Source organism: Poeciliopsis prolifica, unplaced genomic scaffold (assembly GCF_027474105.1).
Source record: "Poeciliopsis prolifica strain line A6 unplaced genomic scaffold, Auburn_PproV2 SCAFFOLD002, whole genome shotgun sequence".
NCBI classification, from domain to species: domain Eukaryota; kingdom Metazoa; phylum Chordata; class Actinopteri; order Cyprinodontiformes; family Poeciliidae; genus Poeciliopsis; species Poeciliopsis prolifica.
Genome location: NW_026562377.1, coordinates 19,050,067 through 19,077,103, shown reverse-complemented (window position 1 = coordinate 19,077,103; position 27,037 = coordinate 19,050,067). Strand labels below are relative to the sequence as shown.

Genomic DNA, 27,037 nt, shown 5'->3' with positions numbered 1-27,037 from the left:
AAAGTGTATTGAAAGTCAAGGCTCATTAATACTTTTAAAATGCTATATCACAATATCATGTGACTATATCACAGTGTTTTTCTCATTAATTTAATATTTAGGTTTGACACTGAAAGTGACACCAATCAATCAAAGTTTTATTTTATTTTTTTTGCTCTGTGTAACCTTGTTAATTTTCAACACACTTCAGCAGACAGCAAGCTATCTTAAGATGCTGTTTCCATTTAGTTCTGAAAAATAAACTCAAGCATGGACCCAGTGGCTCTAAATTATGAATTTAAACAAGCTATTTTTATGGATGTTTATGTTCTAAAATTATAAAAGTGAGTCCTTTGAGGTAAAACAAATGTCGGTTTTAGACATCGAGAGTGAAAAGCTCCCCTCCCTAACTTGGCACAAGCACACAGTCGCCTACCGATGTAAGCAGATGCATCCAGAGAGTCAAAGAGCCGCCACCCAGACGAGTGCGCTGGCGTGCACGTACAGGCACTACCCGACTGCACCATGCATTATCCATGTCCCAAAGTCCCTTTGTGTTCCTCCCTAAATGTATTATGTACAATTAGCTATCATCTGTGCAGCTCAGTGAAGACCGATAGCAAATAAAATGGAACACAAGAACTAATTTCATTTGGTTTTTTTCCGCCTCCTCGCTCCCTCCACCCCCTGCCGCCTTCACACAAGGTAGCATCTCTGCAGAATTAGTTTATTGTGTTACTCTGAAGATTGTAATTTCCTACAGTAAGAGACAGCTGTGCAATCTGTCGGTTTTAATCAGCTGTTAACTCAAACCTCGACACTAAGGGACTCTTCAGCTGCTTTCTTCTGCTAGGAGAGTTCCTCCCTTAACGAGTTTTATAATCAAACTGTTGTTACAGGTAAATGAAGACTTCGGGAAAATCTGCATATGGATATTTGTTGTGTGGCTGAGAATTAAAAGGCCCTGCTTTCCAGAAGGCAAACCATCAGACATCAATTAAATTGTTCACAATTGCGACTATAGTGCCTGGCAGTGAAAAATATTTTAAACGATCTAATCCTTGCCGTGTTTTTAACGAGCTAACCTTGGAAGTAATGTTCATGTGACGCTGTTCTACAAAACTGAGAAAGAAATCTTAAAGTTTTCGAAATGCCAGCCTTGGTGACCGTAAAAACGATTTCTAGGAATACAAGAAACGACAAGAGGAGTTAACCTTTGAACTGTCAGCGGTACATTTGTGGAAGCCAACATCAGTGGTAATTTTTCATTTTTCTGGAATCTTTTTTTCACTGCATTAATTTACCGAAGGAAAAATAATTCCTACTGGAGTGTAAAGATTAACAGTAGTAGTTCATTATCCTCCCCAATTAGCAGTACTGCTTCCAAAGATGTGCAAAAGTGTATTTATTATCACAGCAGCACAATCAGACAGTGAAAGATTTAATTGTAATCTTTCACTCTGCAATGGCAAGCTTTGTAGATATGTTTGCCTCCCTAATAAGCTCTATGCACAAATAAACTCAGTTCCTCCTCTAGATATTTTAAGCTTCTTAGGTATAGGGTTGACTTTAGGTGTACCAAATTTAGCCCAGGAGTTATTTCCCCAGTGGTGAAGATCACTGACTTGGTTCGCAGGTTCACAGTCTTTCCCAATTTGAACAGTAACTCAGAAAAATGGGCCTCAGTGTCACCCCAGATGTGCTAGGCCTTCTCATTCAGCAAGGATTTAATAAGCAATTTTTTTTATTCTTTTTTTTTTTAAGAAAAGTGAAGAAGCTCATAATTGTAAACTGGAAACAAATTTCATGGCTCTGAAATTTTTTTTTCAACCAAAACTCTCATTTCATTCAGTTCCAGAGCCAACACCTCGTAGAACTCAACTCTTGACGTATGTCTCTACCAGCTTTGAATCCATTTCACAGCATTTTTTCTGCGTCTCAACTTTGCCTGGGCCAGGTGTAACAAATAAATAAACTTTGCTTTATATTATTCCACTGTAACTCTGGCTGTGTATCTGAGGTTGCTCTGGACCCTGATCCTCGGCCTCCAACTCTGACAAACTTTTATGTACTCTCAAAACAACAACTACAAGTTGATGCTGCCTCCAACATGGGTCGCTTTGGAGATGGTGTTTTAAAGTGTTGGATTTTATCCACACATAGCATTCCTGCTACTTTGTGTTGGTTTGCCACTTTAAGTTTGTGGTTGACACAAGACACGGTATGAAAAAGCTCGAGGAGGAGGAACATTTTTTTTTTGCCAAACGTTGCATCATTCTGCAACACTCTCTTTCATTTATGCTGCGTGTCATGTTTTGTAAATGTAAATCCGATCCCAATGGAACAAAAACGTTCATTAAATTACTGTGCACTTATTGGTGCCTGCACTTTGCTCTTAAATCTAGTGCTGGACAAGAAAATCACAAAGTCAGAAACAGAGACAGACAGATTTAGCTGATTAAATCAGGATGCATGTTTCTGTTCCTTCTTCCAGTGTAAAAATGTTCCTAATCCTGACATTTATTCACCTACAGTGTTGCAGCATCCTGATAGCGGTTTTACATCTTTTCCCAACCTGTGTTAGTCAAAGTGAGCCTCACTCTGGTGCAGGTTGCCCAAAATTGTCTAAAAATAGCAGCGCTGTAAAACAAAACAAATGTGTAGATAGAGTAACTAAAACTAACGTGCTGTTTATTTATACTTTTAATTCTAACTTTGTTTTCCAAAAACAGGATGAGCCTTTCTCTGACTCAGCTTCAAGGCTCAAAATCATCCATGTTATTTTTTTTTTGTTTGTTTTGTTTTACAGAAATCTATTTTTTTTTCATTTCCTCACTTCATCTCAGATCACTTCACTAAATGGTAATTTTCTACCATTTGCCTTTCTGCAAACACATTTTCCTCCTCCCTCTTCAAAACCGAGTCCCATTTGAATCTCAAATTCAATGCAAATTAGGCTGGAGAAACAAATCAGATAAGAATCTACCCGATCAAACGGTGGCTTCAGGGCTTGCGAGTTTTCGAGGAAGCACCCTTCATGCGCGTAGGTAACCTTCAGGCGCTTTGCCCACAGCAGCTGTTTAAGGAGGGAAAGTGGGCTGCCAGTGAAGGGCTGTCTAATGAGTCCAACATGAGAGAATTAGGGCCAGTTGAGTGTCCGAGCACCAATCAAAGGAGAAACGGAGAAATCAGTGCAGACTCCTCATTAACAACTCTCTTTGTACGTCCTCTTTCTCAGCCGGGGCGAGGCAATTCTGCTTAGTGACGACGATTAGACCCTGAAACCTGAACCACTCAGCAGACACAGAGCTACAGACTTCTCCAGGAATGTCTCACCCATAAATACCTCTCATTTCCTAATGCATCCTCTCTTTCGCCACTTCAGTCACACTTGTACATGCTGCTGCTGCTTCCTCGCGAGAGAATAAAAGTATGACGCCTCGTCAGATTGGCTCTCTTGACACAAAACCAAAAACCACACCTGCTTACCTCTAACCAGCTTCTTCCGCTCTCCAACAGAATGACTCATGGAGCGAACTCTACTCCTTCGCCCTCTTCAAGGCCATGAGCCACATGCTGTGCATTGGCTACGGCAGGCAAGCCCCGGAGAGCATGTCGGACATCTGGCTGACCATGCTCAGTATGATCGTGGGAGCGACCTGCTACGCCATGTTTATTGGCCACGCAACCGCCCTCATCCAGTCTCTGGATTCATCGAGGCGGCAGTACCAGGAAAAGGTAGGGATGCTGTTGCAAATCAGTGAACTGGCATCTCAAACAACCCATGTGTTTGTGTTTAGGTCAGCACTTAAGAGCAAAGATTCAGCACAGAGCCTCACTATTAGAAACTGAGAGAGATATTACTGAAAACAAAAAAAGCACCAGCTCTGCCTAGGTTGCTGTGACATTGGCATTTAAAGCAGATGTCACTTTATTTCATCTTGCTGTCTAGTTTCCCACTTGTTTGTCAAATCAAGAAAGCAGGAAGCGAATTATATCAGAGTATTCTGGGTAAATATAGGCTAAACAAGAGCGAGAGAAATGGCTCATGTTTTTTTTTTGTACTAAAGACTATAGACCAGTAAAATCTGACAACACAACAATTGTTTTGCATTTAGCAAAGAAGGGAGTTCTGCTCATGTTGTGTTCTGAGGTTTTTGTGATGTTTCCTTCTGTAGTTCTTGGTGTTATCTCACCACAAGTAGGCAGGTTTTTCAGAGGGTTTGAAAAACGCTGCTATCAGTGCAGCATGACAGCAAATGTTGCAATTTTGGTCCCCAACCGAACCAAGTCTATCGAACTTTCAAATGTTAAACCTCCCTCTGTGTATCATGACATTATCTCTGACTGTTGTTCTCTCACCGATCAGTAACACCTAAAACATACTTAATATCAGGATTTCGCTGTTTCCGACGTTCTACATCAACCAGGTGGGACGTTTTGTTCCTCCGTGGACAATTTAAAGCATTTTTTCTGTTTTCTCATAGTTTTCTATAAGAAATGTGACTAAATAACTCCATCAGGTAATGTTGTTTGGCTTGATCAGACATCATGATCTGCCTTGTAACAGCAATCTGACCCAAACAGGGACTAGAATGAACAAAAACTGAAAAAGGGACTCAAAAAATTATTATTATTATTCTCCAGCCATTTGCTGTTGGGATTGTTTTATCAAATTGTTCATTCGTTCATGGTGAACATATTTCTCAAACCCGGCCGATGTCTGAACTAATACTATGTTGTAATTAGTTTCTTCGTGAGAAATAAAAAAAAGTCTGTGTGTAAATGACTTAGGATGCAGATCAGGCTGTGACCCCTAGCACTGCCCCTGTTTGCCTCTGTGAAGACATTACTTTCTGTCCATTTGCCCAACAGTGTAAATAAAGGTGTGGCATTTGATATGAATAGAAAGAATCGTTTATTTGATATCAATGGACTTTGATGGAAACAGCATCTGCTCCATTAGTCTGGTATCCATGGCTGTATCGCTACCAGACCAGCTCACATCTGGCCTCTTTGTACAGCAGAAGATCAAAGCTTGTGGAGTCTGCAGGCTGGAGAAGGGGGCCGCGCTTTTGCTTTATAACCCCGCTGTGTCAGGGGTGTTCTGTGACTTGTTAGCTCCCTCAGATCCTGGGTGATGTGGAGATCCTGCAGTCTGTCCCATCTGCACGTCACCGAAGAGCCCCCAAGCAAACACATCAGAAAAACAGGTCCTTTCCTCTGAACCCTAAAAAGCGTAATTATATCTTTTCTCTTTGAATTGTAATCATGTTGTAGATTCATTCTCCTCACCTTGTTGTTCTTGATTGATGGTGCATCACGTTCAAGACGGACCGCAGCTTTCCTGTTTCACTTTTTAAGGTTTGGATATCACCCCGCATCCACAGTAACGTTTACATTGATGGCTTTAGTGGCTGGACTGATTTTTAAAATGAAACAAATAACCAATGTTTACATTATATGACATTTACAAGCATAATATGGTTGTGATCAGAGTTCTTACAATACTCATCGTCAGGAGGGATGGCGTGAAACTCATGTTCATCAACTCTTAAAATTAAGAATCGTATACGTATCCAAATATTTACCGCAAAGTCAGAAACAGGGACTGACAGATTTAGCCTCCAGTTTTATCTGGTTAAATTGCTGAAGTAAGCTGTGAAAAACTGGCGCTTTTTGTAGCTATGAATGAAGTTCTGTTACAGTTCTGGATGAATGTTTGAAGTCTTGGCAAAATAATAAACGACAGAGTTGATTTTAATTAGCTGTTTTCCTGCCGTGGATCCATCTTTTAAACACAACTCACCATGTTTCATCAGGACTGAGGTTGAGGCTTTTCCAAAAGGTTAATGTTAGCCACATTTTCAGTTTCAAAGGTATTTTTGATGTTTATTTGTCCAACTGTATCCAAGTTGCAACTATCTACCTGCTGATTTGAAGTGAAGTCTAATACTGTGAATGTAGCCATCCACCGTCATCATTCCATCAACAGAACCTCCATCAAATAATCCCGCAGCATGCCACTTCCACCACCGTGGGTGAGTGTATGTAAACTTCTGAGCAGAACCCAAGATGACGCAGGTCAAAGGCAAAGCGCGTTTATAAAAATTTAATTAACAATTATCACTAATTGTCCCCAGTCCTCCTTTCGGTTTGAGTGAAAGACAAACTTTAAATTCCCACAGTTCGATTCACAGAAAAGCATAAAATTAAATCATTTAAAAAAAAGATGACGTTTTGGTTTGTTGACTACCAGCTTTGTGACTTTGCAGATTTGCTTTACATTTATCATCACAGTACCTAAAACTGCTCTTGAATAATGCTCACTGTTTCTTTAATTGCATAGCTTTTCTGTCACTGTACCACTAAATCCATTTTTGAAACCTTTCCTTAGCTTCATTGTGTGAGCGAGGACAGGAAAGAAAAAAGAAAGCAAAGAAAAACAATCTTACTGTACAATAGCAGTATAATTGCTTTCCACTTGAACACTTTGACAATAGGGCTGTACGCCTAAGAGGAGGTCCTCCTGCTGTAGGCAGAGCTTTGTGTTTAATAAAGACTCCAGAGAAAATGGAAAGGAAGGGCGAAAGAGCTGCTGACTCCGAGCTGGAGTCTGTTTTCTGTCAGTTTCTCGAGGCTCTCCTATGCCAGCGCTGTGACGTGCACAGCCGTCGGTTCCTGTCGTCCGTCCTGTTTCCTGTTCTCTTGTGATGCGCCGCAGAAAAATAATGAACAGAGATGCAACATCCTGCAAGGATGAACCAGCACAAATCATTCTCGAACCTATTGATCCCCGATGCCCCACGGCTGCTTTCGTCCACCATCAACCGACGGGGAACAGCACGCCGTACGGATCCGGATTGGAGCTGAACTTTGTGGGGAAACAGATTAATTATATGCAGTAGTGTAAATGCTAATGACAGCGCGGACGTGTGTTGACTCAACGTAAAGTAAACAGTCGGCGTTGTGAGCCATGTTAAGACAGAAATGTAATAACAGCTGTGATCGTTACCATCATCTCAGGCTGGGAGCCTCCGGATGAAAGAATGAGAGGATTTCTGAGGTTTCCTGTAGAGCTGCTTTAGACATACAAGCCCATAAGTTTCCTGCTTTTTCACAGGCAGACGCCTGATTTACATGGTTACTTTGTGATCAGAACAGAACAGAAAGAGGAACAGTGACAGGGAGAGTATTACTAACAAGGTTGAAGATTTCCAACAATTTTAATTTCTGTTTTTTTATTCTTTGACTACTTTTTATCAGCAGCTGCCATATTGGATTCCTTGGGTTTCTCTCTGATGTGATGGAGACGTTTCATTAGTTTTAAACTAAATGTTTTTCTTTTCTTTTATGAAAGCCTAGCTTTCATGCTTATCTTTCTAACTTTTGTAACTGTTGAAATGATTAACAACTCATTTCAGTAACTTCCTCTGATTCTTTAATAGGTTTAGATTTTGGTCTGAATTAAAAGCTGAGCTCAAGTTTAGGACTGGATTTCTGTCACTCTTCACTTTTTTCTTGGCATTAGCTGGTTTCACTAAACATATTATCAAAGTTTTCAATTATTTAGTTTCTGCTCAAATTCTGCCTAACAGAAAAGATAGCCCGACTAAATAACCACTAAGTTTCAGGTCACGTAGTAAAGACGACGTTTAACTTTTCATAATGTAGCTTATGGTCTTTGTTTGCTGCCTTTCCTTCAGTGGTGGTCTCCCGAATGGTTTTCACCCATGAAGCACTAAGTAGTTCATTTTGCTGCAAATGATATGAACTGAAAGCACAACCTCAGATGGTCAGGATCTTCCTTGAGTTCTGTAAATATGTTATTTTGTGAATTACATTTTTTGTCTCAGAGCTTTTCCTTTTAACAGTTTTCACAATAAAACCTTGACTGGGAAAATGATTAATAAAAATTCTACTTAATATCAGGTTCTGTTGATTTTTTTTTTCCGACTGTCTTATCTAAAGACCTTTTCGGATATGTAAATTGTCCTGGTGTATTTTGTTGTATATATCAAATCAAAATAAAATCTTAAAATTGTTTGGACTTCCCTTGACACTAATAATCCGCATCTGCTTATTGTCTGACTCCTGTAATGCTTGGGTTGTGTTTAAGAGAGGAGAAGAGGCGGCAGACTCGTCAGGACGGTCAAAAACTCACAACCGCACTGATACTGGGAACGCCACAGCGTTGTCCTTTAATAAACACTCTTCACCAACCTTACAAAGCCCGGTTGAACGACTACCATGTATTATCAGACATGAAAATGAGCAGAGTCCAAACAACCTGTAACGTTACTTACTAAGTAGTGTTACTGAATCATCTTAATGTTACCTTGAAAGCATAACATGAACAGAAATTTGCTGTCAGAACTGAAGAAGAGAAAACTGGTGCATGCTTTCGTTTTCAATAGGTTGGATTAATGTAAGTGTGTCTTTGCTTGTCTCTGTAAAAGCTAAATCAGGCAGTTGCAGCTCATCCAGGGCAGTGGATCCTCCCACACCAGTGTTTTGTGTAGATTTCTTTGAAAGAAACTCTGTTTTGTGAGAATTTATCAATACGGTTCATCCTAAATTATTCAATCAGACAATTCAGTTAAAATTCCAGGAAATTTCCTCACAGACAAACACACACACATAGGCATGATATATATCTCACTTCCTGCGTCATGATGCTCAGAAGCATGGACCATTACTAAAATTCCCCAATTCAATTTATACTTCTCCCCTCTGTGGCAGCTCACACTGACAGCCATGCATCATACTTACAATCCACCGACTCAGGGGTGTATGTCCCATAAAAAACCATCTTTGCTGCATCTGCCTCCTGCTAAGCCCACAGGCTGAGAGGATCTGATTTAATTTCCCAAATATATTAAATTGGTTGGTTTCATACAGCGACTGCGGAAAGCTTCAAGTTCACATGTTCATTTTGGGCCACAAAAGTTATATTTCATAAGACGTAAACTGCGTTGATCGTGATAATCTCCTGGATGATTTGAACTCTACCATTTACTATATTTATAAAAATGCTTGAAATGGGAGGTCATATGCGTCTCAGCCTCATCGCCTTTGCTTTGAGTGACATGGCCGCTAATCTGAGCCTCACGCTGAGAAACCCAGAGGATTGCCTCCTCTCCACCAGCCACTGAGATGTCAGTCCAGTTTAATTGAGACTGTCACACTCTGAATCCCGTGGCCGGAAACACTTAATAGAAGTCTTCCAGCTTATCTCCATTTTTAGCTAAATGAGGTGGATGCTTGGCCGCATCGTTATTGTTACTGACACACAGCAAGTGGGAAGGACTTTGTTGACTATCTGGAATTTTAAGGCCCATGTAAATTCAGTGTCCCCAAACATAGCAGCCTGAACAAAATGCAGCTGAACAAGAGCCACCTCTCAGTGTAACAAAATGTCAGACGTGCTTTCAAATGAGAACCGGTTGAGTTTATCAAATGCACCAGCAAAGCCAAACAAATTAAGCTCATTTGAGAATCATAAGAAAATCTGCAAAGCTTCTAAAAGTTCATGAGAGTTGTAGTTACATTTTCACCATGTGGTTAAAAAAGAAGTAAAAAATGTTTAAAATAAGAGGACAATTCTAAGATATTTTTTTAAAAATGCTTCATTGATTTTATTTTTTCATCTGCACTTTGAATGTACAAGTTATTTTTGTGGACATCAACCAAAACTCAAATGATAATAAAATTTTGCTGTCAATGCATTAAGTTGTGAGCCAGTGAAAAATGAAGGTTATGAAAACTTCATTCTGCCTTGTCTATAGTTTTTACCTGTAAATATTAAGAGTTCAAACCTATATTATATTGGCTATGTTTTGGACATTTTGGGCAATCAGAGCAGTTAAAGTATTTAATTACCCTTGCAAAAATAATCATATCACACAAAGTTACATGGCTTTACCTATAGGTGGATAAAATGTAATATTATGAATCCCAAGGCTTCAGAGTTAAATATATGTGACCCAGAACTAGTTACTCAACTCAGATCAGATTTTTTTAACTTCATATTCTATATGAAGTAACCAAAAAAGCCACAGAATGATCAACCAAATTTTGTTCAAGTTGTGTAATAAAAATATTAGCATATTTCTATTACATACAATAGAAAAAGAATAGGCATACAAAAATACACAAGACATATTTTTGTATGCCTCTTTTATCATACAAAAAGAGACAACAATTAGAGCAACAGACCAAAATTTGACAAAGTAAGTCAGACTTTATTCAAACTATTCTTTCTCTTTTCATTTTTAAATTGCAAAAAAATGTTCCATGGTAAGTGCAGCCGGTCCTACAGAGAAAGAAAATCAATGTCTTTCTGAGTCGGTGCTATAAAAAGGATATTGTGATTTGAACATGGGGATCAAGTCTCCATTTGATTCTCTAAATCACACGTCACCTTGTAGTGTGGATAAATGTAATTTTCTAGACAGGGAAGGTTCAAGACTGAGTGCATGTGTCCCACCACCACCTCATTCACAAACACACACTCACACACTGAGATCGCTGAAATCCTCCTCTGTTTTTATAACGTTATCTTTTATAAAAAGAAGTAAAAATACAATTAAAAAAAATATCTTGCTGTTGTAATTTTTGGCAAATCTGGTGGACTCACATTGCTTCACATGCCAGACACAGAGAGAGATAAACTTTATGTAACATTGAAAACAACTCGCACGTGAGGATCGTATGAATCTGTTGTACAGATTCTTGACTTTTGTTTCTGAGTGTGATGGATTATTATTAATATTCAGCTAGTGAGTTTTCTATAATGCACTGTAAAAAATAAATAAAAGAAGAAGTCTCTAATTTGTGGTAAAATACCAACAGCAGAATTTTACCACATAAATATGGATTTTACTGTAACTTTACGGTAACATTTCAGCAACCACAGCGGCTGATACTTTACCATAAATCAGACGATTTTTTTTTTTGTTTGTTTGTTTTTTACAGTGTAGCACAGCTGAACAACATGTTCCAGCCACCTTCAGTTGTTGCTGTTGTATGTCATGCAGGCACATTTCATAAACACACATTTTTGTGACATGTGAACCACAACAATAATTCACGCTTTCTTGCATTTACTAGAAGGTGGAACACATAAAACCACAAGGACAGCGCACACACTCCTGCTATAAATAAAACATATTTTGCAGCCACATTTATGCCAAGAACAAGCAGGAATGGTACAATTCTTCCCCCCAAATGACACCGAGCAGTTTCCCCCTGATGTAGGAAGCCCCAGAGTAGGTTGAGCAGCTTGCCATTTCCAGAATGTATTCGGGCTTGAAATGTGATATGGTCAGTTAGGAGAGCCAGACATTAAGGTACCGTTTGATGCGGATGAAAGTAACAGTGGTCAGTATGTGATCCATTGGGTTTAATTTGACCCTCCACTGAGATTTGTTTACTGGAGGGTCTTGGAGCCAGCTGCTGAGTTCAAGTGAAATGAATACTTTATATTTATGATGCATTTTTCAACTCTAGAACAAGTAAGACACATCTTCATTTTCATATGAACATCAGTATATTAATTAGAATAATAGCTTTCTGTTCATCCATGATTATTCTTGCAAAGTTTCAGGTTCTGGGTCCTACCTCCAGCAGCCATTGGATGACGGCGAGGTGCACCCTTGTGACACACAGAAAAAACAACCTTACCAATAACGCTTAAATAAATCTGATTATGGGTTGTTTGCATGTATGAAAAGAAGGATTTTTATGTTTTAATGTGCATTTCTTCTGTAAAACAGAAGAACTCGTGCATGTCACCGCCATCCAGAGAAATTGTGTGGTTGTCTGTGATTACAGTCACAGCTCACAGCTGATTTCTCTAAACACAAGCAAGCAGAATAAATTCTCACGGGCTTCACAGCGCTGTCATGATTCCTTTACACTTTTATGATGGCTTCTCTCCATAACACATCTGGGTCGTGCAGCCCTCGTGTGAGCAGGAAATTGTACTCATCAATCAAGGAAAAGTATCATTTACTGTTTTTTTTTTTAAGGGAGAGGAATCTATTTCACGATCTTCTCAGTTTTCAGTAAATGTCTGTGACATGCTTTTGGTAAAATGCCACAAACTGATCATACGGTGACGGCAATGGTTCAGTCCATTGGAACTGGGAAATCTGAATTTTCCAGTTCTAAATCAGAAAATGAAACAAAACATTAGGACATTTTTATCTTATGTTCCAAAAAATGATGTCATTTCTGATGCTGACACAAAGCAAGATCTGATAGGTGAAGATCTTTAATGTTGTGTTTTCAGCGCAGGCTGCATGGTTGGAGGCTGAAGTTGTGTAGCGATAACTGCATGAAGGCCGATTAGCTAATGAACCATCTCGACCATGAACCCGCAAATCATAACTCAATTTAGAAATCAAAACCTCAACAAAATGGCCAAGGTTTATTTACTTGTTTATTTTTATGTATTTGTTTGCTTCATTCATTTTCATCTTAGAGTGATCATGTTCACAAAAACTAAAGTACTGCATTAAAATAAGTAGTTTGAAGAAAAAAAGTACTCCTTTTTATTTAGTTTAGTTGGTTGGTAATCAACAGAACCCATATTTATTCTTCCAATCACCACAAACAATGACAAGTAATCTTTAAGCAAACAAAGGTAATACGTCCTCATACTTATTGAGGCAAAATGGCCGTAATGCCAGATAAACCTCTCAAACTGTTAACAGTTGTGTCTCTAATTCCTGTTCACATTGATCCAACCATCTGTTTTTCCTCTTTTTAATCCCCCCCCCACTCTCACCGTCTTCTAGTACAAGCAAGTGGAGCAGTACATGTCATTCCACAAACTGCCGGCTGACTTCCGACAGAAAATCCATGATTACTACGAGCACAGATACCAAGGGAAGATGTTCGACGAGGAGAGCATCCTGGAGGAGCTAAATGAGCCTCTGAGAGAAGTATGAGAATACTCCAGTTCATCTCTATGTCTGCAATTATTACACACCTTCCTCCTTTCTCATTACTGGACTTCTGGGATTGCATTATTTGCAGCCTTCTGTCATATGTGAATGAATTTCCACAGAAACTAATTTTTAAATAAATACCTGTCAGTAACTTAATCATGCATACGTATTTCTATGGATAGGTTGATGGCTGTTTAGATATCTGTTCCCAGATATCCCCCCCTCCAAAAAATGTCTTTCAGCCACAAGACCAGAATAGCTCAAACAAACTTCAAATTGCTATAGATGAAATATAATAAGCTGAATATTCAGTGCTATTGTCATAGAAGGTAATGAAACCAAAAGTGTTTTGATTTCAGCTGTTATTCGGCTGCAGTTTCCAGGCATTTAATTAAAACTAAATCAGATCTACTTTCTTCACCCCAAGAGAAGTTTGTATAACTTACTTCACACTGGCATAATGTTTAGCATTAAACATTGAAAGTTTTTGTTTTGTTTTGGGGTTTTTTCAAAACCCCATTCAAAGACCAAGTTGATCTGAAACAAAATAAAAATGCAGAACAGGATGTGATTTCTTTCATTTCAAAATAAAAGCTTGTAAGCAGCTTCTGGCTCTTTTAAGCCAGCTGGTAAGCAATGCACAGCAACAGGTGCAGCACCATACAGCTAAAGAAAGCAGCCCAATTCTCTGGCATTTTCTTTAAAAGACTCTAAGCCAATATATATTTTTCTGTTTGTGTAAGTCTGCAAATATTTCTCTTTTTAAGGCATGCAGAAGGTATGTGTGACTTGAATTTTCATCAATTTTTTATTTATTTTTCCTGCTTAGCTGGTAATAATGTTAGACACAGCTGAAATGTACCAGGTAGATCTGAGTTGGATCAATTATGGTTTAACGTATCAGAGAATTAATTGCTATTCAGTAAAAGCACCGTTTAAGTTTTGTTGCATTTTTACACATGCGTTGTGGTCTCAGTTGCTCCATGTTCACCTTTTAGGAAATTGTCAACTTCAATTGCCGTAAGTTGGTGGCCTCCATGCCGCTGTTTGCCAACGCCGACCCGAACTTTGTGACGGCCATGCTGACCAAGCTGAGGTTTGAAGTCTTCCAGCCGGGAGACTACATCATCAGAGAAGGCACCATTGGCAAGAAGATGTACTTCATTCAGCACGGGGTGGTGAGCGTCCTGACCAAAGGAAGCATCGGCATGAAGCTCATGGACGGCTCCTACTTTGGCGGTGCGTCACTTTACCGCATCGTTGATGCTGTGACATGCTTTCTGAATTCTCTGCACCTAAAATTGATATTTCCATACTTTGTTATGAAACAAAACAACACCCTGTAATTTTGAAACACTAATACGTCGGCCTTCTCCAACTGATTTCTTTCTAAATAATTCTTCCCCCACTTTACCCAACATGCACATGCTATACACTGATGGTCACATGACCTTTTCTTTTTAACACCCTGTAGTTAAACTCTGTGTGCTGAATTGTTAACGTTGGGTCCTTACTGCAGCAGATCAGAGTTCACTGATGTGAAAGATGCCCTTAGCACTGTTGCATTAACCCAAGTGCACATCGTGCTCTTGAGCATGCACATCCAATTAATGATAACTAATTAGCTTAGAGAAACTGAGTCTATGGAGCCATGCGTAATGTCTGATAAAAGGAGTTTAAGCTGTGCCTGTCAACAAAGAAGACGTCACATTTATCCTTGGATTGGAGAGACAGCAGGATCATCATGTACCATGTAGGGTATAATCATTAAATCACTTTGTGGAAGTCTGCATAAATGGTGAGTTTGATGCTGCAATGCAACCTGTGTCCTCTATTACCACTAGGTACCAGCAGATTATGGAAAGTAGGTGGGAGAGTTAGTTAAGTCGAAATTCAGTCAGATCTCCAGATTTAAATTTAGGTAGTTTTATAAGCTTACTAAGAAGTTACTTATCACAAAATATTACTCAATAATATTGATGTTTTAGAGTTGCCGCCTTTTAATCCAAGTCTTTTGCTAAGTACTGACATTTTTGCAGAAACACTTCAGCAAAAAGATTGAAGCTCAACCAGATTGGATGTAGAGTATCTGTACAGCTCCATCTTTAAATCTTAGCAGATTCTAGATCTGGACTTTGACTGGGTGCAGGGCACAGTGGTGCACTAGGTAGCACTGTTGCCTTGCAGCAAGAAGGTCCTGGGTTTGATTCCCGGCCCGGGGTCTTTCTGGCATGCGTGGGTTCTCTCTGGGTACTCCAGCTTCTTCCCATAATCCGAAAACATGACTGTCAGGTTAATTGGTCTCTCTGAATTCTCCTTTGCTGTGTGTGTGTGGGCATGGTTGTATTGTGTTGGGCTGCCCTGCGACAGGTGATCCTAACACATCAATAAGTTTAGATCAAGACAGAATGAAGCACACCAACAATAATACAAGGTGAAGTTGTATTATTTTGTACGACTCATCCCACCTCCACCCTTTGTTTCTATTGCTTCCCTGTTCAGCGGCCCATATGGGCCATATCAAAGTCTGCAACCACTAATTGGACATCTCCATATGCTATAAATAACAACAATAAATCCTTTACTCTAACAGGTCCCAAAACAGCTGCTGCAGTTGTTCTTCAAAATATCAGAACTACCCATTAACTTTGGATTCAAGTATCTTTGATAGGACCTTTGCTTTCTTAGCTCCCAGTATGCTATACATTATGTTTAGCCGTCATGACTACATAAAGATAATGTAGTCATGACGGTTGGGATTAGTCTATAATATATATATGGATATATATATTATATAGGCTATATATATTATAGTCTATATAAAGGATATATATTATATAATATTGTTTTCTGAATGCTTCGGTCTTGCACAGAAAGCAAAACAAAACATTCATGTAAAGTAATAAAGATAATGTATCCAAGGTGTGCTCATAAAAATTCATGTTCCTGCTAACGTCCACTCTGAATTTCCAGTATTTCTCTGCATTCATTGTCATCTTTAAGGAACTACAACTGGCCACCTGGTAGTAGGAACAATTTATTCAGCCCTCGTGGTTTCATTAGCGTTATTATCCTTTCAATGCACTGCCCACTGGCCACTAATGATGCTGGTAATATGCAAATGTGTGCGTTATTAGAAACCAGAAAGATCCCTGGTGAGGGTTTGTGAAATGATGTCTTGGCCAGTTTGCGAACAGTAACTCACACAGAAAGTGGAGCACCAAAACATTTGCACTATTGTGTCCCTGAAATCTTCTAAAGGTCCTTATTCGCGCATGTCATGCAAAATATAGCAAACGTGGCAAATCAGCAACCTAAATGAAAATATGCTGAGGAAATTTATCTGTTGCTATTGTGCAACAATACAACCTGAGTATAGTGATCTTTCTGCATCTTTATTGAGCTCCGTGAAGCAAAGGACTGAACGCTTATAACAAGCAAAAGTTGTCAAATTTGAATTTAACTTTGCTTTAACCAACCAAACACATGAGCCAGCTGTGCATCTGACTGATTTAGAAGAAACTCATTAGCTCCCATCAGAGAAACGCGTCACCCTGTGTGCTATAATTTGTAAAGTTTGATCAGTTGGTCGGTCTGCAGAGAATTTATTTGATTTATTCAGCAATAAGTGAATATAAAAGAACAAACCTCTGAGAGACAGATTGTTGTTTGAATAACCATCCGGTTGCTAATGGTGAGTAGGGTTGTGTTTATAAAATGATGTCAAAATACCTCAGGCACTCACAGTTTATTTTAGTGCAGAACCTTTATTTAGTTTCTTAATGGAGTATTCTTCTGATTTGTGATTCTCTCCCTTTTCCTCTGAGAGTCGGAGGAGGTCGACCTTTAAAGGCGAGGGAAAAGGAGGGCATGTGGTTGTCAAGACAACAGTCAGCCCCAGCCCTCAAAAAAAGTAAAGTTACGAGTAAAAAAATAAAAATAAAAAAATACTGAAGGAAAGGAGGAGGAACAAGTGAAGTAATGAAGCTTAGCTGCACGTCTCTAAAAATAGTGCTTCCTTAACACAGTTGTCAGTGCAGCGCAAACACACGTTTTTGTTAGTTGGTCAAACTAATTATGCATAAATCCTGCAATGGAAAATCACTGCGATTTGGATCTCATATTTGCTCACTCTCTTCATTCTCCTTCAGCGGGGGAAAAAAAAAAAAGATTAAAGTTTGTTTCAATGCAGTGCTTCACTTTTGGAGCCCTTCTCACTTCCTGACCGCCTAAAATCCGTCAGTCTGCAATTTTCTGGTTTCTAGTCATGCCTTTGCATTCCCTTTTTCTCCCCTCCAGAGATCTGTCTCCTGACCCGAGGCAGAAGGACAGCCAGTGTTCGAGCTGACACCTACTGCCGCCTGTACTCCCTCTCGGTGGACAATTTCAATGAAGTGTTGGAAGAGTATCCCATGATGAGGAGGGCCTTTGAGACAGTTGCCATCGACCGACTGGACAGGATAGGTAAGACCATCATGTTGTTGGACGAACAGAAGCAGTGGAAGACTTTAGCATTCATTTTTGTCAGCAGTAATTACAATACGTAAGGTTGTTTAGTAAAGAAGTGTCAGTTCAAGGCTTTAAAACTATTTAGGAAAAAAAAAAGATTATGTATCTCATATTGACAATGCTAAAATGTATGTGATAAAAAAAAAAATAACTCCCCAATAACATAATGGGAAAATAAAAAAGTGTAGCAGTTTTTCTGTCTCTTCCTTTACTTTGGAACCAATTTTAAAGTGATACTTGGCTGATTTGGTGAGTTTACATTAACATTTAGATCTGAGTCCATAACACCAGCTATTTTTTTGGTAGACGTTAGATGCATTAAGTCTAGTTGTGTCTGAATGTGTCTGCTCAAACACACTTTTGATCAATATTTGTTTTACACAAACATAAAAAGAACGTACGATTCTTTCATAAAATGCAGCGATGGAAAGAAAAAAGATGTTTTTTTAGTCATGTTTCAAAAACGCTGGTCCGTCCAACAACTGTGACAGCACTGCGGGAAGTGACACTTAAACATTCTTTGTTTATGTTGTCATGTCTCAAAGCTTTCAGTGAATTTTGCCCTCTAAAGTTGAAACACACGCATGCACACACACACTCTGTTGTTATTTTCCTTCACAATGTGAACAACGTCTGCCCACCACCTTCTGGAGGTCAGCCGCGCTGCTGTTTCTCGCATAACCACATTTGACATGTGCACCAAAAGCTCCGCAGCCGCCACCTGTCAGGTGTTGCCATAGCAGCCAAATTTTGTGCCCGAGTACCCCATCAGTTTGACGGCTCACTTATTTGGGGAAAGACTGTTTCAAGGCATAACCAGCAGCCAAACAGCTCCTCTAGGCTCCACACATGCATCAGTAGTCACAGAAGCTTTTCTGTTTTTTTGTTTCACCAACAGCACCTTTAAATAAAGATAAATTAAGGGTTTGTGTAAAGTGTATATTGCTGATGCAATATGTGTTTCTCTATTGTCCCTCTATTGTGCCAGAAACACTCGCTCATAAGCTGCAGGCTGAGCCCAAGAAACTGTTTTACAGTGGCATAAAACTTGACAAGAAAGCGCGATTCGAAGATTGCGTTATACTGTAGGTTCCCATTAAATTCTAGAAATGAGGCAGCTTTGTCGAACCAACTCATTCAAAACAGTCATAATCTTAGTTTTAATCAACTGTGGCATGAAAGAGTGTTTTATTTATAGAGCACTTTTCAAAGTCGTAATCACAAAGCACTGTGTATCTAATTGTATTTCATCACTCCTCAGCAGAGGCCCTTTGCAGGCAAAGGACTGAATTCATTTTTTTTATTTCAGTTTTCGAGTGTGTATGAAAAGACATACTACCACAATAGCCTGGAGAAAAGCTGCTTTTCATCACATCTTTGCACATCAGCCTTGCTTTTCAATGGCATATAGTGATACACAACATTAACCAAGTAACACTTCAGCATAACCTCTTCATCTTTTACTATAGCTTACATAATTTGACCTCCAGCTATGAGGCAGGCTGCCAGAAACCTTTTAAAGTATAAAAAAAAATGTGGCATGAGTGTTGTTACTCGGACAACATGTATATTTCACATATGATTTGCAGATTTTATTCAAGTTCAACAGAATTGTCACAGTGATGACCTAATGATGAGCTTACACAATTAAACAGGGACATAACCACAAAAGTACCTTACTATGTCCTCAGACATTTACATGACTGTATGGTGCAAGATCAAAAATGTGTTAGTCTGACAGCAGGATTCACATTGTAGCCAATAAAGTACAAGTCAAAATGTACAAATCCCACTCTTTGTCCCAGCCATTCGTCGCTCCCTCCTTTATTTGACAAGAAAGAGGAAAAGATGGGGATGGGAACTGTTAGACGGATTAGTGTGGAGTCTGCAGTTATGCGAGCGCTGTACAGTCCTGTTGTGGTGAAGAAAGAGCGACGCCAAAAGGTGAAGCACTCAATTCCCAGGCCAGTCTACATCCCCACCTTCATCTATGGTCACAAGTTCTGGGTAGAGACGAAAAGAGTGAGACCGTGGATACAAATGGCCGAAATGAGCTTCCTCCATAGGGTGTCCAGGCTCTCCCTAAAAGACAGAGTGGGGAGCTTGGATATTCGAAGGGGAGTCAGACTGGAGACACCAAGAAGAGCCAGTAGAGCCGGCTCGGGTATCTGGTCAGAATGCATCCTGGACGCCCCCCTGGTGAGGGGCTACAGCCACCTCCCACCAGGAGAACATCCACAGGAAGACCCAGGGTACTCTGGAGGGACTATGTTTCTTGACTGACCTGAAGGCCTCGGGATTTTCCTGGAGGAGCTGCCCCAAATTACTGGGGACAGTGAAGTCTGGACTTCTCTGCTTAGGTTGCTGCCCCTCGGACCCAATCCTGGATTAATTGAAACATAATAGATGGAAAATCTCCTTTTCATCTTAACCTGATTCTCCTTCTTAAGCAACCAGCACTTTTAGTTTGCGTGCTTCGTCTCACCGCCTTTCCTCAGTTCTAAAAGCATCATTTTCACTAAGCATCTGGCTTTCTTGTTAAGAAGAGATTGAAAGCTCTTTTTTTTCATCTCCATCACACTTTGTACTTGTTAATTGACAGGAAACTCATCTCATTCATCTCTAACACACATCTCAGTAAATTGGCAGTGTCTTGGTTCGTTCTTATTATCCTTTCATCTTAATCACCACAGCTGCGTCTTGACCCTGTCGGAACCTCTGCTCAAACTCACACCTGCTTTCACAAATTTAATTGGTGCAGCTTTGTAGACAACTCAGCAAGGAACTTGTTCCACAATCACCTGCTTTCATTTTGATCTTTAAATTATCCAGAACCAAACTTAAATTTGACATTTATTGAGGCCCCAGTTGGGATGTTGAAGGTTCATGACCGACTAGTGATTCCCAAATGTGCCATTTGGCTTCTGTTCCACAAATGACAGTAGAAAATACTAGTTACACCCACTCTTTGTTGACTCTGTAATTAGTAGGTAAATGGTACAATTTCCATATAAGAAAGCATTGACAGCCTGAGTATCGGTTACTTTTATCTATTATGGGATTATTTTAGTTAAAAATATAATCTACAGACAAGTTAACATTTACCAATAACAATTTTTTAATGTAATTTCATGTCATTTCTGAAGAGGTTCTCTTGATCCCATACTCATTAATTTGTGACCCCGAATTTTGTGTGTCTAGGTTACTTCAAGATAAAAGACTTTTGTTTTTCTTTTGTTTCGATTTTTCTTCACCTCCTTTATTAATACTTCATGCTTTGTTTATTTATTACTGCTTCAGAGGACATTTACTGTACCTATCAGTTACAGAGCATCGCATGTCTTGAATTTTATAGCGGTGCTATAAATATCTGCCACTGTTAGGCCATCTTCTATAACAGTAGCCAAAGGTTGACTACATGGATGAAATCTGCTGTCCATCTGCCTCAAAATTCATGCATTATATACTTTGTATGACTAACGTTGTAGCTGTTGCCTTGTGCATAATTATCTCGGTCCTTTAAATCTTCCTCAGGAATCTAGGAGCTGATCAACACCATTTCCAAAGGGGTTGCACTTAGTTTCTATTTCAATAGGCTCCAGTTTGCATAGAAACGTAAAACAGGCATTAGATAAGAAGGTTTCAAGGTTAAATTTGTGTGCCTTCACATACTGGCCCTATAAAAATACTTTTGCTGGAAATGCTGGAAAGCTCTTTGTATCATGGACTTTACTTTGGTGTTGCACTTTCATGACACTCCTACAATGTATTTCCATACTACAGTGATGTAGGTTAATGTTCTCTTCTGTTGCAACACAGAATAAATTTCAACTACACATAAATATTCTGTGTTCACGTCTTGCAGGCAAGAAGAACTCGATCCTGATGCACAAAGTTCAGCATGATCTCAACTCTGGTGTTTTCAACAACCATGAGAATGAGATGATTCAGGAGATAGTCAAATATGATCGGGAGATGGTTCAACAAGTGGATGTACTACGGCCACGGGCAATGTCCATGACATCTCCGCTCCCTGGCGGGATCTTTTCTTCTCCTGGTTCCTCCACTCAGCCTCGAGACTCGGCAATCGCCACCCTGCAGCAAGCTGTGGCGATGAATTTTTGTAACCCCATGCAAGGAAACTCAGTGGGAGCAGGGCCCTTGCAGTCTCCTAGGATGGTGAGGAGATTCCAGGTGATGCAGAGTGTACCCAGCCCGGTCTCTGCTTCTCCACTCCAGTCGCAACTCCTTGCCTCCGGTGCCTTTGCTCCAGTCTTGGCCAGTCCCCCTGTTCAGAGTCCACTGGCTGCTGGAGGACGATCATTCCAGTATGGATCCAGTGCGCTGACTGGCCCGATATCAGGCTCCCAACTATCTCTAGTTCAGCAGCACATATCCAGTCCTGCACACCGGGCCAGCATGCATAAGAGCACCCATTCTTTGCACCTGGGAAGCCTGAGCCAAGATGTCAGGGCCCTGTCAGCATCTCAGCCCTCACTGCCTCACGAGGGGGTGCAACCAGCTGTCCCCAGTCCACCCCAGTCAATACAAGTTTCTTCCACTTCTATTGGACCCCCTCAGTTGCCAATGGGCCTCTCAAGCATTCGGAGTGCAGTTCCTCATAGGGTAGTACTCCCCCACCAGATGTCAGTGGGGGCCTTCCCTGTAGCATCTTTGCCTGGTTCTGTGCATGGTTTTGCAGCAGGGGTGGCAGTGGGTAGCATGGGGACAGGCCAGGGGGACACGCTGCCACCTAAAAAGGACTCAATAACGAGCCTTCCAGAGACAGACCACATCAAGGTGAGATCTAGGCTATCCTCAAATTTGTGATCTCAATCAAACTGTTCTCGGGGGAGTGACTGAATGAGGAACACGATCACAGGAACATGTTCCTCTTCTTTTTCCAAGTTTGACTATCTGAATGTATGAATGTTGAGCGAGTTGGCAGCATCCAAAATATATGAATCTAATGACATTTGATTCTACAACACTGAGATGTTTCTACTCACAGGTGTAGTTGCACAGATAAGTAAAAGTGAAGTAGCATATTTCACGACATAGCTAACAATATATTCTTCAGTGTCCTCCCATTCTCCTCATACCATATGAACCTGAGGTCAGATGGTTTAAAATTGTTATTCAGGGAACTGCTTTAGAAATCAGACGTTGGAACTTAATTTGTGATTATTTACTGTAACTTCGTAACGTGCCAGAGCTTCTTCTTAAACTTTTTTGCTTCATTGTCCCTTTCAATATATCTTATCGACTTATTGGGAAGCACAAATGACAAAAAAAAGAGACAATTTTTGACTACCTTACGACAACGGTAAAAGCCATACTTCAGATAAAATATTATGATTGGACTGCTGACAGTATTAAGAAAACTATAATTTTACTGGCATTTCTTCTAGCAGTGAAAATGTAACACGCAAAACCCCCAAAATTCTTAAAAGGATAGTTTGGTTTTCAGTAGATGGCGGGCAGAGAAAATTTTGATTGAAGAAATAATCTTACACAGGAAGAATTGTTTCTCAGGCTCCATTCACACCAGATTGGGACTGGCTTATGTCCTCCAGACCCTCCATGACTGTCAGGAGGTTGCTGAGTCAGGCAAAATATCAATTTCAGTAGGCAGGCGATAATCCTGCGGTGCCTTTAGTACTCATCGATAACTCTCATCAAATATGTGTTTTTGTGTTCTCGCAAACCTACAGCCACAAGTGTCACATCTTCTCTAAGGAGTTTCTTATCAGTGCATAAATATTTGACACCATCAGTTTCAATCTTACTATGGTTTTCTGAATACTTTGTACTGCTGGCATCCCGTGTGATAATGCTAACTGGGTGCAATGCTGTACATCTTAAACTCTTCATGTAACCCCACTATGAAAGAACCAAACTATTCAGTTAAGATCAAGGGGGATTTTATAATCCATACTGAAACTACAGTGGTGGGATGAATGTGATTTTTTGTGTTTTTCTTTCTTTTTTTTTCAAAATAATTGATTTGTGCTCTAGTTATCCCCATGTTTGTTCACTTTATAGTTTGTAAATCTATAGAGGATGAGCTTTCAACCCTACATCACTATGCACCTTTTTGTTTTGTTTTTAATGGTTCAACAACATCTTTTCAACCACATGGAAATTCCTACTAGCAGCCAAAAATGTTACAGTAAATTATGCAAAGTTCAACAACTGGCTGATAATTTTGTTTTTTTTCTTTTAAATGAAAAATGATATATATAAAACTTACTTACTAGCCATGGTGAGAAAAAGGTTATTGACAACAAAGAAACATTCTTATATCTGCTGGATGTATCCAAGAAGTTAAAGAAACAAAGTTTGCTTTGGGCCTCTGCAGCGACTGATCAGACTCAAATGCATCCCAGGAGGCAGTTCTTATTGCCCAGACTTGAACTGCGATTCACTGCCAGTTACAAACTAGAAACTTATTACAAGTTCAATTGTAAACTCAGGCCCCTATCATTGCAATGTAAATTCATTATTTTCTAATACTGAGTTTTCACTTGCCTTTAGTGGCCGTTTAGGCGATGCATCTCTATGCCAAAGTCAATTCTCGCAAATAATGAATCTCCTGTTACCGCCACCATTTAGATAAACAGCCAAGGACAGCACCGAACCTTCGCAGGACGCATATTGCAGTGTGCCTCTGTCATTGATGCCTCGGCAAGAAATCATCGAATGCCACTGATTTGTGTCCAAAAGCATTAGGAAGAAGACCCTTTTCTCCCGGACCCGACATCCTATTCACCTCAGCTCACGATTGGCTGAATCATTACAGGGTAATGAGAGTGGAAAATGGAATCCCTCAGGCCTGTTTGGGTCCGTTATTATCATCCTTCAGCTGGATTTCATTATACTGTGCCAATAATGAGTTCCTCTCCTATGATCATTTTGCATTCGCGTCCTGTTTAGTCTGCGCTCTTGCACAGTCATCCACCTTGGGAGTTTCAAATTGGACAAAAAAAGTAGATGGTTTTAAAGTTGTTGTTTTTTAAGATCTATTGTGGGTTTTTTTTTGTCTTGTGATTAAATTATGCCCACAGGAACTGATTTAGGTACTCCAAAGTAATTAATACAGGCTTGTTATGAGAACTGTGCTTATTTTACACTGTGTCCTGGGATAGAAGACGCAGTTGGTGACCAAATTAGTTTTGGACCTATAACCGAGACAAGAGCAATGGTGCAGGGGAAAACGGAACTAAAACGGGACTTACCATGTAACAATAGTAGTTCATGTGTACATTCACTGAGCACCTTTTTGGGCACATCTGTTCAGTTGCTTTCTTCCACAGATACGTCAGGCAAAGACTTGGCAGCATTTCAGTGCAATTAGGAATCTAGTTGACTTCAACACAACTTGAGTTCAAACCAATAACCTGCAAAGGGGACGGAAGAGGGCTTAAATCTATTTACTGTAGATGTTGGTGCCAGATGGGCCAGAAACTGATGCTCTACAGGGACTTTCACTCACAACTATCTTTGGGATTTCCAGAAAGTTGTGAAATCCCAAAGTTGTGTAAAAGAAACTCAACTTTCGAGGTTGCAAATGGTGCGTATGTTTTCTTGGCACATTTCGGACAACTTGGTGCCAATTGAGCATTGTGGAACACCTGGACCTATAACCGAGACAAGAGCAATGGTGCAGAGTAGAGTCACCAACCACCTCTTTTCCATTATGGTCACAGTGTAGCCATCTTCTGTACCATGTCATAAAGCTCAATCCCAGACTCATTTACTTAGACACTGTTCACTGTGAACAGTATCTCAAATGTGAACACATTTGAGATATGGTCGGATTGGGACATTTTAACTAAGGATGTTCAGCCAACAAATCTGCAGCAACTTTTGATCTGTCTTTCCAAAATGTGCCAAGACCTTGGAGAGATGTTCCTAGGCACCTGGTTGAATCTATGCTGCTGAAGAATTAAGTCATATCTGAAGGCAAAACGGTGCCGGAACTAGAACTAGCCTGGTGTACCTATTAAAGTGGCCAGTGAATGTACATTCAGAGAACCATCACAGAGCTCCAGATATTGCATGTACTTTTTTGACCAATAAAAACACTATAATTTTCATAAAACCCATCAGTGTAGAATTAAACCAAAGCTACAAATGATGCAGCTTTTGAACACAAAACTGGCCTGACGCAGATCAGATATCAGAACATTAAATGAATCCAGTCTGTTCCGATGAATGTGACATTTGTGACAAGCAATAATGGTCTAAAAGAAGACTTAGTGGTAAACTTATGCAGATGATGCTCAATTATACTCTTGATTTGTCTGTGGAGATGTAACATTTTAAACCTTACACCGGTTTTTGAAACTCTACTGAAAATTTTGTGTTGGTTGTTTCTTTTTGTAAGCCGATAACTCAGTTTAAACCACCACCCTTACTATGAATAACTTGATTGACATGGTTATTTCTATGTGTAAACATAGCTTGCATCATGTAAACGAGACTATTTATTTATGTAACCTGGTTCACTATTATTGTAGACCTATTAAAAAAGGACATGTTGAAATAACTATTGTCTTACTCTTGACAGAAAGCATATTATGATCTGGACTGAACTGACAAATCTTCAAAATTAAAGCAGACGAAAATTAGTTGACATGACAAAAGATGTATGACTTTGTTTTCTACACATGTTTGCATTTGTGTAAAAGTTATTTATCTGTCTGCTTTCCGTACCTCAGTGCAGTTTAGAAACTTGGTTGGCACACTGATTCTCAGATTTCCCCCAAAATTTTGGAAACTTTTTGTTCAGTTCCCTTTTTGTCTTTTTGCAATTTTGCAAACATATTTAGTGTTATATAAATGTTACAGAAACTCAGCTGTTCGACCCGCAAGGCATCAGTAAAGAAAACATCTGTGCTACGCACACTTTCACACATGGCTGCAGTAGCATTTTGACATCTGGATTTGAAACGCTGTGGACTTTGTTGCATGATTCTGATTATTTCTTTTGTTTTTTTTTTAAATCATGAATTCCAACTTTTTCCTTTAAAATATTAATATAAACTTTTCCATCTAATTAGATTTTTTAAAATGATCAGTCAACACTGAATTCCTCATATTGACCAATGACATCTGTCAAGAAAAAAATGCTTAATGCAATTTTGTCCTTATTCAAAATCAAACTTTACCTACCCATTTCTCCTCTGTGGCATCTCTGCTCTCTTTATGCATTTGCCGAGCAGAGCTGTAACTCTCCTCAAATGAAGTTGCAATACTTCTCAGCAAAATATTGATCCACCTTTTATGAATCCAATAATAAAACCAATCAATACTGCATCGCTACAAACGAAAGCCTTGGTGGAACAAGTCATTAGCAGGGAATATTTTTGACTTTAAGCCTAGCTTTTCTTTTTTCCATATATATATTTTTTATTTCTGTCAATCACAGAAATGTAAACAAATGAGTTACATTTTAATATTTAACTTTCCTTTTCAGTTATTACTCTTTTGGCTATCATGTATGTAATAAAAGCACCGAAGCTTAATTTGGCTTTTCTAACAGAAGCAAAAACTTTCCAGTGAGAGCATTTCATGGTGAATGCATCTGC

The 27,037-nt window shown here is 39.5% G+C and overlaps 1 protein-coding gene across 1 annotated transcript in view; it reads left to right on the top strand.

Moving 5' to 3' along the window:
* Positions 1-26,063, top strand: part of hcn2b (hyperpolarization activated cyclic nucleotide-gated potassium channel 2b) — a 39,789-nt gene extending 13,726 nt beyond the window's left edge. Inside the window, exons 4-8 of the mRNA XM_055053305.1 lie at positions 3,499-3,717; positions 12,783-12,929; positions 13,934-14,174; positions 17,235-17,399; positions 21,310-26,063. Coding sequence (XP_054909280.1) covers positions 3,499-3,717; positions 12,783-12,929; positions 13,934-14,174; positions 17,235-17,399; positions 21,310-22,274 — 1,737 coding nt within the window. The 3' untranslated portion in view covers positions 22,275-26,063. The remainder of the gene's footprint in view (positions 1-3,498; positions 3,718-12,782; positions 12,930-13,933; positions 14,175-17,234; positions 17,400-21,309) is intronic.
* The last annotated feature ends 974 nt before the right edge of the window (positions 26,064-27,037 follow it).